Raw genomic sequence first — 13367 nt, 5'->3', positions numbered from 1 at the left:
AGGAGGGGATGTTTTAGGATTTAAAAAATGAAATAGCATTTTCAATTACTTTTGCCTTTTCACACAATTTTTAATTAAGTCTGCAAATACTGGGTCACATTTTCTGCCCATCACATTGGCAGCTGCAACAGAGACTCATGTCACTCTGTTTTTTCTTCTGCATTTAGGACTTTCTGGAATACAGTAACAGGGAGAAATGCTGCTGTTTTTACCACCAAACATCACTGCCTCCCTGGGAATAGCTGGGGAGTAATGCAGCTCAATCTGTCCGAGCTCCCACTTATTTCCATCCCCTTTCCAGGCACAGCAACACAGTTTAACAAACCCGCCGGTGGCCCAGGAGGGCAATGAAGGGTCTGATGTCTCAGAAAGGGAACGGGCTACGCACGGCTGGATGGAGCCGCTGGGAGGTTTAGCAAGGCCTGGGGGCTGATTCCTCTGAATCAGACATGGGGAGGAAAGCCCGTGGCAACTCGAGATGAAGACTGAGGCTGTGCTGAAGGATTGAGAAATGAGAGAAAAGGAGCGGGAAGGGAACTATTCCCTTGGGAGATGAGACACCGGGGGACATGCTGAGCAGAAAGCTCAAGTGAGAGGCAGAACAGTAGCCCCTTTGTAAGTCAAGAGGTTGCAGTGTAAGAGGAATCCTCTTCCCCGCTCACCTTGGCTTTGTTGTCCATGGTAACAGCCAACTGCATCCTCTTCCCCATCCTGAATGTGAACATATGATCTGCTTCCTCCTCCTCCTCCTCTTCCTCACTGCCAATGCCGAACCCAGGGCTCGTAGGACAGGGGCTCCCCCATTTCTCGCTCACCACCCTTTTGTCCTGGAAAACGAATCACTTCTGTTAGCAAATCCAGGCCCCTTGGCTCACCAATGCGATTCCCTTCCCCAAACACACCTGCACACAAGCAGGGAGGCCAGCTACAGAAAAGGCAGGCCTTGCCCTGAGGAAGCTTTCTGCGCCCGGCACGGTGCCGTGACATTCCCAGGGAACAAGGGGCTCGTTGTCTGCTCAGCAGCGAAACCCACAATTACAGCGGGTCTGGAAAATCCTTTGCACTTACAAATCTGACATTTCAGACTCAAATGCCAGAGTTATAGGAAACAAATGACATCCTCATCTCTTTCTGCAGCACTCTGAGTTAGATCGGGAAAGCCTAAGTCCTGATGGAGATGGCCTTGGAAGCCAAGTGGATGGCTCCTGAGGGTGGTGCTCACCATCGAGAGGGCTGGGCTATCTTGTCCATAGTGTTCAGTCTGGGTAATTGCATCTTTCAGGTCCTGTATGAGAGAAAAATGTGTGCAACAGCGCACCTCCGGATAAAAGCAAGGGCCAGGGCATGGTTGAGAAGTGAGCAATGCACTAGCCTGGATCTAAGAACCCAGGAGCGCTGACTGCACAGAAGGAGGGTGGGCTGGCTCAGCGAGCTCCGCGCGAGCTCTGGCAGAGGACTTCACCCAGGGGTTAAAGCAGGACTGGCCGGGTGGTTTACCAAGCCCCACACTGCCAGGAGGGGTGGACAGGGCTTGTCAGACACAGATTTGGTCCAGTCAGGAAGGAAGCCTGGGACTCGCAGCCTTTGCCCCAGTTGTGGGAAGCCCCAAAGCAACCAAGGGCTACTTGCTTTGGTCACTCACAAAGCCTAAGGAGACCATGACTTTGCCCAGCCTACAGGCATTCTCAGAGGCATTCCTGACGCCTCCAATGACACACATACACCTGATACAGTCTGCCTACGTATTTGCAGCGATGCTGACACCTGGGACCCATCCAGGGCCAAGTGTGCCCATTCACACATTCATTCATTTGCCTGTTAATTCCGCATGCTTGGGTACAGGTGCCTGGGCATGGCTGGAAATTTATGTGCATCAGCTAAAGTCACTCTGAGCACACATCTCTGCAGAGTTTTCACATCCTTTTGCAAGGGCTTAGGAGCTATGTCCTATGCCTAGAAGAGCTTTGCTGTGGAGACTATCTTTTTTCAGAAATGTCACTTTGCCGAGGTAAGACTGGAGTGAGAGCCGGCCTGTGGCGAAGGAGAGGCAGCACTTACGTTGTGAGCTTTGGTGATAGTAATAGTGAGTCCATCCTGCTTGGGTCTCCTGGAGGTAACAGCCATTCCCTCCTGCTCAGCTCGCTTTTTGTCCTCTTCTATTTCCTGAAACACATATATATCCTTATCATCTGCCTGTACCCGGATGTCTACAGATGTTGTCCATTTTCCTGTTTTGGATTTCTCCTAAATGGACCGACCTCCACCTCTAAGAGGGAGGGGACCAACTTGTGTCCCATCTGTGTGCCCTTGGAAGGGGTCACAGGCAGCTGTGACCTGCATTACCTGTCCCTGTGCCACAGGCATCTTAGTAAATCTCTTGTTGACTCAGAGATTGTTGTCCGCTGTTCTCAGCACATGCCATGGGAAGCAAGCACAGAGTACAGGGGTCCCTTCCTAACAGGCAGGGAAGATGATCAGTTTGAGGTTCGGGAAAGATTGGGTATAGGACCTGTGGAGAGGCTGGAAGACACACCAGGCCTGCAGAAAGGGAGGGCCGTGCACAGGAGCCATGGTCCCTGTGCCAATCTGGGGCCAGGTCATCATCTGTGGCCAAGGGAAGGTGGCTGAGATCTGGCTATCTACTAGACAGCTTCTCCTAGAAGTCAAGCGGTGGTGGCAGGTGGGTAGCATTTCATATGGGAGTAAGAGTTCCTCTCCCCGAGCTGCTTGTGGCATTCAACCTTTCCCATAGCTTTCCACTATGTACTATTTTTTGCTGCCACCAGAAAAGGTCCAAAAGGGCTCCTGTGGTATCAAAGGAAATGTCTTCTAAGCAAGACCCAGCCCAGAGCACCACTCAGTCTCTCAGCTCTGGATCCAAGACACAAAGCGTGCTCTGGGTTTTTGGGTTTTCAGCACAGCTCTTTGTCAAAGTCGAGCCTGCCCACCCAGCTGGCAAATGTTAAAGAGCCGCTAAAGCCAAGTGGCCTTGGGCACAGGTAGGAGAATATCCTAGACAAGCCAAGGGGGACCCTTCTGCCAGGACTACCCTCAGGCTGTCCTACTCTGTACTGCTGTATGCAGACACTCATGGAGAAGGGTAAACAAATCCACAGAGAGAGCTCCAGGTTACCACAATGTCACCCAAACCAGCTCAGACAAGCCAGGCTGAAGATCTCCTGCAGGTCAATGGGTAGACTTTCTTGGCCGAGTTAGGATCAAAAAAACAGGGGGTATAGCTTAGGAGTACTTCCTCCTAATTCAGAGGGTAAAGCTACAGTAACCAGCAGGCTGCTAAAGCCTTGACTTGCCTTCATCTTCCTTTTTTTTCATGGAATCTCTTTTGGACACCTCTGTGCTCCACGGAAACACTGAGACTGGCCAGGGAAGAGCTTCAACCCATACCACTGCCCTGGTAGGGAAGATAAACCTATCAAATGTCTTGAGGATGCAACCTCCTATGCATCCAAGAGGATAAGCACGAGGCACTGGGAAGGACAGACAGGGCAAGAGTCAGATGAATATGCAGCGAAGGGATGGGAAAGGTGTGATGCAGACAGAGGAAAATGGTAGGGTGAGAAGAGATGCTGCAGCAGCAAGGCAAGCGTCAGCGAGCCTGCTTTCCATTACAATTCAGAAACCGTAGCTAAAGGCAGAGCTCTGCCCACCTGCTACGAATGCTTTCCGATGTAAAAGTGATATCGATATAACAAAGTCACTCCGACATTGCTGACCATTTTGTTTACACTGCAAGTTGAGGACTCCAGAATGGAGCTGGGGAAGGTAAGAACCTGCAGAGTTACCTGGTATCTTCGTATGAGTGCTTCATTCTTTTTCCGCAAAGCCAAGATTTTCTTATCGAGTTCAACATCTTTCTGCTCTTTCTTCCTTAACACTGCATCATCCACAGCAGCATCCTGAAAACAGAAGGAGCAAAGCTCTTCTCAGTCATCACACCAACAGGACGAAACCTGCTCCTTCTGTTTGGACAGGGCGGGAAGTGGAAAAGCCTTTCCCCACCATTTCTCCCCTTGGTCCTCCGTTAAAGAGAGGACTATCTTGTAAATCAACTTTTTCCTGACAGAACTGACCTTTTCTTTTCTTAGAATTTTTGTTCAGCAATGAGGTAGTTAAGAGCAAAAAGCTGAGGTCCCACTTTGATGGCTGTCAGTAGGCTCCAGAGTTAACACACTGCTTAGCTGCATGCAGTAAATGACACCTCCCTACTGTTGGTTCAGGTGTTCTCAGGCACATCAGTTCCCCTCCATTTACATTCAGAGAGCACCTTGGTTACCACAAGGGATAACAAATTGGATTTTTTAAATTCTAGTGACAGCAGTGTCTAGCGAAAATTAATGCTGATGAGTATCAACTCACTGCAGCAAGCTGATCCATATCGTCTAGACTCTGCCCGGTGTTTGCATGAAGAGCAAGGTGGCAAGGCTGAGATCTCCAAGGCACTACAGCTTTATTTTTAAACAGCATTTTTGTGCTCTCCTTATCAGCATGGCATCTGCATGCTGCAGAGATCTCGTATTCCCTCTCCTTCACTCACACAGAGAGCTGGGCAAGATGAAGTGAGACTGAGGAGGGGAGGAAAGGAACCCCAAATCTCTGAGCTGGCATTGCACGCCTGGATACCTGTTTTGCTGACATTGCAACTCTAACCACCAACAGGCTACCCCCAGCCTGTCGCCTTTGCCATTTGGCCCAAATCTGCCGCAGGAGCACTGCAGCAAATCCGGCTGCCGTGCACGATGCATATTGCCCACAGCGCCGGGAAAGTTTGGAGGAATCAAGAAGCAAATGGAATGAACACGCAGCCCATCTCACTACAACTAGATGTTGCTCCTGCGGGTGATTCTCAGGGTTGTGTCCCTATGAGGCAGAAACAGCCACCGCGTGGCGGAAAGGCATATTGAGGGTCCTCAAGGTCTGGCAAAGAGGTTCATGCGTGTCAACATCCTCTGGGACCAGCGTTGCCTCCCTGTGACTCTGGCGCTGCACATGACCGTCCTGGCCCCATCCTCGCCCTGGACCTGTCAAGGTCTCTGGGGCCAGTATCAGACCCTGCACCATGGCACCTCAGCCCCCAGCCATACCCCGGGGGCAAGGAGCGGGACCTGCCCGGGGGAAAGCAGGACCCCACCTTCAACCCCAGCCTCGGAAACTTTCCCAGCCCCAGCCCGGTGCTAACCTGACGGCCGTTACAAGCCTGGTCCTAAAACCACCCCAGATGCATGGGTATACTGGGCATAACTGGTGAGGTTTTGGTAGCGGGGGGTAGGCTGCAAAGTACCCTGTGAGGGAGGAGGGCACGGAGTGCCCCCAGCCGGTCGCAGCCGGTTCTAGCCGGCTCCTCCATGGGCCTCCCGCCAAAACTCAGGCAATCAGGGCGGTCCGTGGGGCCTCTGAGCCATCAGAGGAGCGAGGCGCCTCTGCACCCTTCATGGAGGCAATGGTGCCTCTGTGGAAGCATATTTAAGAGAAAAAGGGGGACGAAGCCAGAGCAGGAGGAGGTGAAGAAGAAAAAGGCCCTGCTGGGAGGAGGAGGAGGAGAGAGGCCCGCCTGAGTGGGGACACTAGAGGGGCTGCTGCTGGCGGGGGAGCCACCAGGCGTGGACCCCATCGCCGGAGCTGCCCTCGCCTTGCTGAAGGGACAGGGTGCCCCGCGCTGAGGGGGATGGAGAACAAAAAAATGGGGGTGAGCAGTGCCAGGAGGGAAGCAGGGGTGTTTTTCCTAAGGGTGTGTTTGGTTTTATTTTTCTTTAAAACCAGAATCAGTTGTTAATAGATGGTTAATTGGCAAATAAAATTGATTAAAACTCCCCGAGACAGTAAAGTGGTTTTGCTCACGATGCATGGGCAAGGCATGTTTTTTGCCCATCCCTGGTGGCTTCCTATCCAATTCCTCAAAAAAACACCAAGACCCTCAAGACAACTGTCGGTTTCCCCATTTTCACGGGAGCAAATCACCACTGCATCCCTGCGAGTATTTCTGCTGCCCTCGCTTCTTCAGGGCCGACGGCTCTTGGCTGTGCCCATCCCAAGGGCAAAATCCCCAGAAGCATCCTCTACTGCAGGCTGTGTAGCATTCAAGGCTGGAAAGAGCTTCTGCACAGGCAGGAGGAGTTTTTCCTTCATTAATCATGACATAGCAGGTGTGACCTCCTTCAGGGAAGGATACGTCAGGGGCCAGCCATGGCAGCTGGGGACACGGGATCTGGGTCTGACACCCGCCGTGCCCTGGGTGCCTTCGTGCCGGCGCTGAGTCAGGCAGCCAGGCTCCCCAGGGTCCAGCCTCGAGCGGTAGCCAACGGGCTTGCAAGGGCCTTCTCCTGGGAAAGGAGGGTTTCTCCTGGAGACCTCAGTTGCCTTTTGCCTGGTCCTAATTAGGTCACCAGAGTTAAAACTGGAGCAGTGGAGGTCTGGAGGAGGGGATGGAGGGGTGCTGTCAAACACAGCCTTTCTTAAACTGAGCAAACATGCAGTGAGAAGCCCAAGGCTTGAAGGCAAAGAGTAAAACCCCAGATTCTGTAGCCCAGGGGAGGGAAAGCCTTTGACTCTGCTCCATGTTCCCAGCTACGTTTGTGAACTCTATCCAGTGACGTACAGGGGCTCCAGCCTCCTGAAGATGTATGTGTTCATAGTGTGACAATGCATCGAACGAGGCAGAATTAAGGTGCTGGGAACCTGACCCTTGATTTCTTGTGTATCATGTAGCATTTTGCCAGGATGGGAATATCCTGCCGATTTGCAAGCACAAGATTTTCGATGAGCTGCAGGAATTACCTCCTTAACATGGAAAGGTTTTCAGCTACCTGGGAGATGGACACCAAGTAAGAATGTGGGCACGTTTCATCAGCTGGCTCTTCGGGAAATAATTCTAGGTAGCGCATGGGAATTCAGCCAGGGGTTAGCATCACTGCTCTTCCAAAAATGTCACAGGCCTCCTGGGAACCAAGGCTGCAGATCATCCCCTGTGTGCAGGGCCAGCGCTCACCTTCAAAGGAAGGGATCCAGCTGCTGAATCACCGTACATCCCTGCAATGCTAGGTCTTCCTTTCAAGGGCTTTACATGGAAAAAAAACCCCAAAGCTAACTACATTTCTGCTCTCGTCAAGCAGATCTGTGCTTGATCTGCAAATAGTAGGGCCACGGATGGGGGGAGAAGTTTGTGTATGTAATGTTCTTTGGAGAAAAGGGACTAAAGGTTGCAAACGTGATACCATCACAGAGGAGGTGGGCTGGATGTCAGAGAGCAGCGAGGGGAAAGGCAGGACCGGTTTGCTTAAAGCAGACCTCAGATCCTGCACAAGCCCATCTTCACTCATATCCCCAATGAGGGGTATTTTATCAGTGCTGATTTAACAGCCCTTGCCGAGGGCCGCTCTGCCAGGACACAGGCACGCATTTGTGCTCAGGTGGAACAACAGGGACATTTAAACCGCCCCCACACATTCTCCTGCTGGACAATGGGATTTTGTGAAGGTCTGCAGGAAAACGAAACATGCTTTTCCATTGCCATCAATCAACCGGGTACGTGACAGGTGAGTAGATTGTATATGTGGGTGGATACACTTTCATGGCCGTTTTGCAAGGCTGATTAAAGCTGAATTCAGTGTTTACCTGAACAGAAGCTATTCTGTGAGCACTAAATTGGCAGGTTCGCTGTTTGCTGAGTGCTGGGGTGTTGGCTGCTTGAGGGTGGGATCAAAGTGGTGCATGCCCTCAAACACACACCCCTTTCATCTTCTAATTCCTTTGAAGGAGGACTGACAGAGCTGCCTGCTCAAGAAGAATTTAAAAATTCCTGCAGAGATTGTGTTTGTGCTCTTCTCTTTTCAAAGGCAAAAGATGGAAAAGACCTGTCAGGCCGTTCTCCCTCTCCGCGCGAGACTGCCACATTTGTCAGCATTTTGTCTACACTGCAACGCAGCTAGTGCCGGGGGGAGGGGGGGTCTTTCCATTTCCAGCTGGAAACAAGTCACTGGAAGGAAAGTTTTGCTGGCATTCAGCCCTTCTCCTCCCCTTTATTAATGAACCCATTAACGTATTTCTCTCTGCGCAATCTGTTTCAGCAAATGCTGGGGAGCTGCGGACGAGAGGTGGTCCCTTACCCGCACACCCCGGGGCCACAGAGCAGCCCTGCTGCGTGCAGAAGCGCCGAGCGGCATTTTGAGCCCACGCACCGGCTCGCAGGGGCTCACCCATTGTACGGTTAAGCCAAGTCAGCGTTTGCTTGTCAGCCGCTGCTCCGAGCCAGCCGATAACAGGGGGACATGCCCTTTCCTCCGCTTCTGGAACGAATCCGCCACCCCAGCCCATGCTGAAGCTGATGCTTAGGATGAAAAGTGGCTACACCGTGCCCTCCCCAGGGTAAAGCTCTTCCGGGGAGCCAAGGTGCCCGTATGTCACAGCGACAGGAGAGTTATAAATGGCTTTGGCAGAACAAACGTGCGATGGCTTTGAATCAGAAAGCAGCCGAGCCCGATGCCTCCTAGATAGCAAGGCAGAGAGATGAAGCCGCAGAACAAGAGGCCTCTTTCTATCGCAAATAAAAATGTCACAAAAGGAGAAATAGAAAGCGAGAGGCTTTGTGCTTCAATTAAATGACGACATCTCGTTCTGTCATACCCCCCACTCCTAAGTAAGTGGCACACACACTTGCTACGCAGCTCATCGGGGGCTGGAGGGACGCCTCGCTCCAGACTGTCTCTGCGTGCAGTGTTTTCCCGCATACTTCTACAATCGCCTGCTTCTACAGCGAGAGACCTCGGAGGCAGCAGGGTTGGAAAAGCGAGAAAGACAGAAGGTGGGGGGGAGGGAAGAGGAGAGAGGAGCGGGGCCCTTAGCTAACACTCTTCTGCGTAAGCAAATGCATCCGCTCTTTTTAAGAAATACCCTCTGGCTTGACAGCTGCAGCTGAAACCCTTGCCGGGATAGGCAACATCCAGCACTGCCTGGGTTTCTGTTTGTTATCTACCCCGGTCTCCCACCCTCCCGGGAGGCACATTGTCCTGAGCCAGCCACCGCAACCTGCCCCAGCGATGGACATGCAAGCTCCAGCACCCAAAGTCCCCCCCTCTCAGCACCCCCCCCACGATGCGGTACGGCTTGTTTGCTCCCCGTGCCTGCTGGCAGCCAGGCGAGGAAAAAAAATAACAAAGCGACAACCACCGAAAGGCCACCCTGAAGGAAGCGAGTGCAAGTCCTTTTGTGGCCTTTTTGGGTGAGGGACCCCACCGCCCCGCGCCCCTCCCAGGCCCCACAAAGGCAGCACTCACAGCTCGGTGCATGTTGGACATCGGCGGCGAAGCCCGGCGGATTCCAGAGCAGAGCTAAAAGAGGAGAGCCATCAGACGGCCTTTCTCAGCACTGGTTGCACAGCATACAAGATCATGTTTTGATTACAAAAGCCTCGTCTGGGCTCCCAGCCAAGAGCACTGGCTGCCTAATATACCAAGCACAGACAGGGTTTTGAGTGCCTGTGTCCTCCTCTCCAATCTCACTCTCTTTTTAAAAGAAACACTCCCCCTTTTCCCCCCTCCTGACTCCTTTTAACTTCCTGATGCCACAAGCCCTTGTTCAAAGTGGGAAAAGCCGGGCGAACAATGAAAAATGGATCAGGCAAACAGCTTGACTTCACTTCGTGGCCATTCATGGGGTCGTGTTATTTGTTATGCATGGCTAGTTGCACGCCTGGCGGGGGATCGGGAAAATATCTGGGGTCCTGAATGTCTTGTGAGTGTGAGTATGTGCATGAGCCTTCATGGGAAAACAAGTGCCGGATTTGCCTTTTTCTGTTTAATTTCAGTATTCTCTGGGAATGATTTCCCTGCTTTTAAAATGTGCCTTTCTTTCAGGGAGGGAGCAGAAGCGGTGCTGTGGGGTGGGCATGACTAGCAGAAAGCACATAGTCAAAGGAGAGGGCCCGCCAGTAAGTCCCCGCCTGAAAGCTGCCAAAATGACCCCCAGGAGAGTCACAAATAGCGGGGCTTTGGGAGAACAGGCAGCATTCATCTGCTGCGTCTTGGGTTGCCACCCTCGAACCCTTACCTCAGCACCATGTCCTGGCTGTGTGCTGTGTCCTCCCTCAACGCAGACTGGCTGCCCTTTCCCTCAACCTGTGAGGGACCCAGATTGAGCAAGAGGGGAACAGGAGATGGAAGGACACAGGGGAATATTTTGTTGCCCAAGGACTGATGCACACCCCAACCTTAATGAGGGCCCTGCTATGTTTGTGTGTTAAAAAAAATGAGCCGGCCCACTGCTGGTACCTATCCCCTCTAAGACCTTTCAGCAGGTCAACTGCTCACAAAATCTAAAAAGTTCAACCTGAAATCCAGCATGGTTCAAGGGAAGCTTTCAAAAGACTTTGAAGAACTCTGAATCTGGCCCCTCCTCTGCGCATAAGTCTAGCTATTGGAGATCAGGGCTAAGGCACTAAAGGAGCTGGAAGCATGGCTTAGTAAAAGCGCTTAGAGGGAAAGACTGACCCATATTAATTAGTAGCTACTCAAATGATGAAAGGAAATTGAAACCATTTCCCAGGCAGTGCCTCTGGATTCAGGCTTGACGAAGGAAATGAAGACTCTGCTGTGGATGGAAAACTGGGAAAAAGACACAAGAGCTTTGCTAGAGCCCAAGTGCTTGTCAAGAGGTTTGTGATGGACAAGCCTGTGCAGGAGGTGCGGAGCCATGCGGGGCTTTTCCTTGCCCTGGGAACACAGGGGAGCTGGGAGGATGGTACTCCCTTTGCTAATGTCTCTGTGGAGCTGCAGTTCCCTCCAGGGCAGCGTCGGCTACTCCACTGCCCTCAACACAAAGAGCTGACATTTCTCAGCTGTCCTTTACCATGTCTGAGTGGCATAAACAACAAGCATCTACTTCTGCATCGTCATCTGAGACTGATGAGAAGATGAATGCTCGGTTAACGCTGCGGACACAGAAACCCAGGGGCAAAAGGGCCCAGTCAAGGGACCAGCATCTGCAGCTTCAGCAGTGGGGCAGAACAGGCTGGTTTGGGGACCTGTTTGTGCTCTTGGGACTCTCACAGGATGTAGAAAGCAGAACCTTACAAATACGCTGAGATTTATGGGGTTATATACATGCACATATATTTGCTTATTCCTGGTGTCATGGCCAGAAAGGGTTGCAATAACACCAAGGCTGTCCTCAACTGGAGGGCTTGCTCTGAACTGTCCAAAACTCTGATTTGCTTTTAAGTGCAGTGTCAATCCCGAGATTAGCACTGCCTTCCCATGGGGTCTGTGTCTACCTCAGGGTAAGGCCAATCCTCCAGGACCATCATCCTGGCACCCGGGAGCACCAATACCCAGAGGTTTGCCACTTGGGAAGGAGAGGAGCCAAAGATGGTCCCCAGTCTCCTGCTCCAGTGAGAAGGGTGTGCTGGATGCATGACATTTCGGGGGTTCTGCAGGACCTCAGGACACACTGAATCCTGTTCACACGAGCACCCCCACCTCGGTGGCTGAAGCACATCAGTACTGCTCTCTTGGGCAGTTGGTGGCAGCTATTTCCCAGCATGCAGCAACCTGACAGAGTATTTCAGACAGCGAGTGTATATTACATCCATCTGCAACAGGAAGGATGTTTGGAAAAAACAGCTTAATTACTCACTCAGGAATTTGTCCACCACCCCTAGAGTTAATCCCTTTATTCTTCTAACATGGCCAGAAGACCTTTAATAGGCAGGACGGCCTGATCCTGGGCTCTTTATTGTGCTCTGGCTGCCGTGGACTGGCTTGTGCCATCTCTGAAGCCTACTCAGCACAGAAGCCGTGGGGCGTACCCAGCATAGATACCCCAGGTTGGGTCTGCGGTTTCTGCTTCATGGAAAGGGGACGTATCAGCTCTTGCTAACTATTGGCAGCCCCTGAAGGAGCAGTCCCTGGAGCAGACAGCAGCTTGCCTTCAGGAAAGCCTGAAAGCTGGAGGAATCAAGAGGACATGAAGTTTTCTTCTGTTTCCAGAAGGAAATGGGAGACCTGTTTACCCGGGATATGGAGAAGGCTGAGGTACTCAACGACTTTTTTGCCTCAGTCTTCACTAGCAAGTGCTCCAGCCACACCGCCCAAGTCACAGAAGGCAAAGGCAGGGACTGGGAGAATTAAGAACGCCCCACTGTAGGAGAAGATCAGGTTCAAGACCACCTAAGGAACCTGAAGGTGCACAAGTCCAGGGGACCTGATGAGATGCATCCGCGGGTCCTGAGGGACCTGGCAGATGAAGTGGCTAAGCCACTATCCATCATATTTGAGAAGTCATGGCAGTCCAGGGAAGTTCCCGCTGACTGGAAAAGGGGAAACATAACCCCCATTTTTAAAGAGGGAAAAAAGGAAAGCTGGGGAGGGACTCTTTATCAGAGAGTGTCGTGATAGGACGAGGGGTAACGGCTTTAAACTGAAAGAGGGTAGATGTAGATTAGATGTAAGGAAGAAGTTCTTCATTGTGAGGGTGGTGAGGCACTGGCACAGGTTGCCCAGAGAGGCTGTGGATGCCCCATCCCTGGCAGTGTTCAAGGCCAGGCTGGATGGGGCTCTGAGCAACCTGGTCTAGCGGAAGGTGTCCCTGCCCATGGCAGGGGAGTTGGAACTAGATGAGCTTTAAGGTCCCTTCCAACCCAAACCATTCTATGATTCTATGACATAAGGGGATTTTTGCTGCGTTGCCCTGCTGGGGCTGTGCTACACAGGGGCTCAGCTGACCTCCCTTAAGCACAGCCTCCAGCTGCCTACTTGGAGCCCCTGCTCTCCACTAAGGGCAAAGTTTGCTGGAGATTTTTCTGGGGCAGAGGAAGGAAATCAGGGCAATGACCTGTCCATTTTGTGCTCGTGATGGTAAAATAGTCCCTTTCACTAGCTGTGCGCTGCAAAGCCTCTCCCTTTCAGTTTCAGCACAAAGAACCATCTCTGACAGGAGTCTACGATCTCCCCGCTCCAGGACAGCGGTCAGCAGCTAGCAAAAAGTATTGGCCCACATTTTGACAGCAAGACTATCTGTTTCTTCTCTGTCTCTCTGCCTTACACAAACGCTGAAGGAAAGAATCTGATTCCTTAATAAACCCAAGCCTGACTCTCCTGAGAAGTGCTCCTGGCATCCCTTCATCAGCCCTTCCACCAGCAGGAACCGCCTTGGCTTGAAACCCTCCTTCCTTTTCCTTTTGCACTCTGTGAAACTCCTCCAAAGGCACTCAGTCCCATGCTGCCACTTTTCCCAAGTGCACTTCACCCATCTTCATCTTGGCTTCACTCCATTTTTTGCATGACCGCTATTTAGTCAACAGATGGCACTCGGTAACTGCCGGGAGAAGCTGGGAGCCAGCTGCCAAAAAGCCCCCTGTA

General features: G+C 51.9%; 1 protein-coding gene across 1 annotated transcript in view; it reads right to left on the bottom strand.

Moving 5' to 3' along the window:
- The window catches only part of CCDC9B (coiled-coil domain containing 9B), a 51899-nt gene extending 42562 nt beyond the window's left edge, over positions 1-9337 (bottom strand). Inside the window, exons 1-5 of the mRNA XM_050896848.1 lie at positions 9288-9337; positions 3804-3917; positions 2059-2163; positions 1223-1285; positions 663-827 (exon numbers count right to left, since the gene is read on the bottom strand). Coding sequence (XP_050752805.1) covers positions 663-827; positions 1223-1285; positions 2059-2163; positions 3804-3917; positions 9288-9308 — 468 coding nt within the window. The 5' untranslated portion in view covers positions 9309-9337. The remainder of the gene's footprint in view (positions 1-662; positions 828-1222; positions 1286-2058; positions 2164-3803; positions 3918-9287) is intronic.
- Positions 9338-13367: the final 4030 nt, after the last annotated feature.

The sequence above is a fragment of the Gymnogyps californianus genome, chromosome 5 (assembly GCF_018139145.2).
Source record: "Gymnogyps californianus isolate 813 chromosome 5, ASM1813914v2, whole genome shotgun sequence".
In the NCBI taxonomy this organism is placed as follows: domain Eukaryota; kingdom Metazoa; phylum Chordata; class Aves; order Accipitriformes; family Cathartidae; genus Gymnogyps; species Gymnogyps californianus.
Note: the sequence above shows the minus strand (reverse complement) of the source record. Positions and strands in the feature narration are given on the sequence as shown.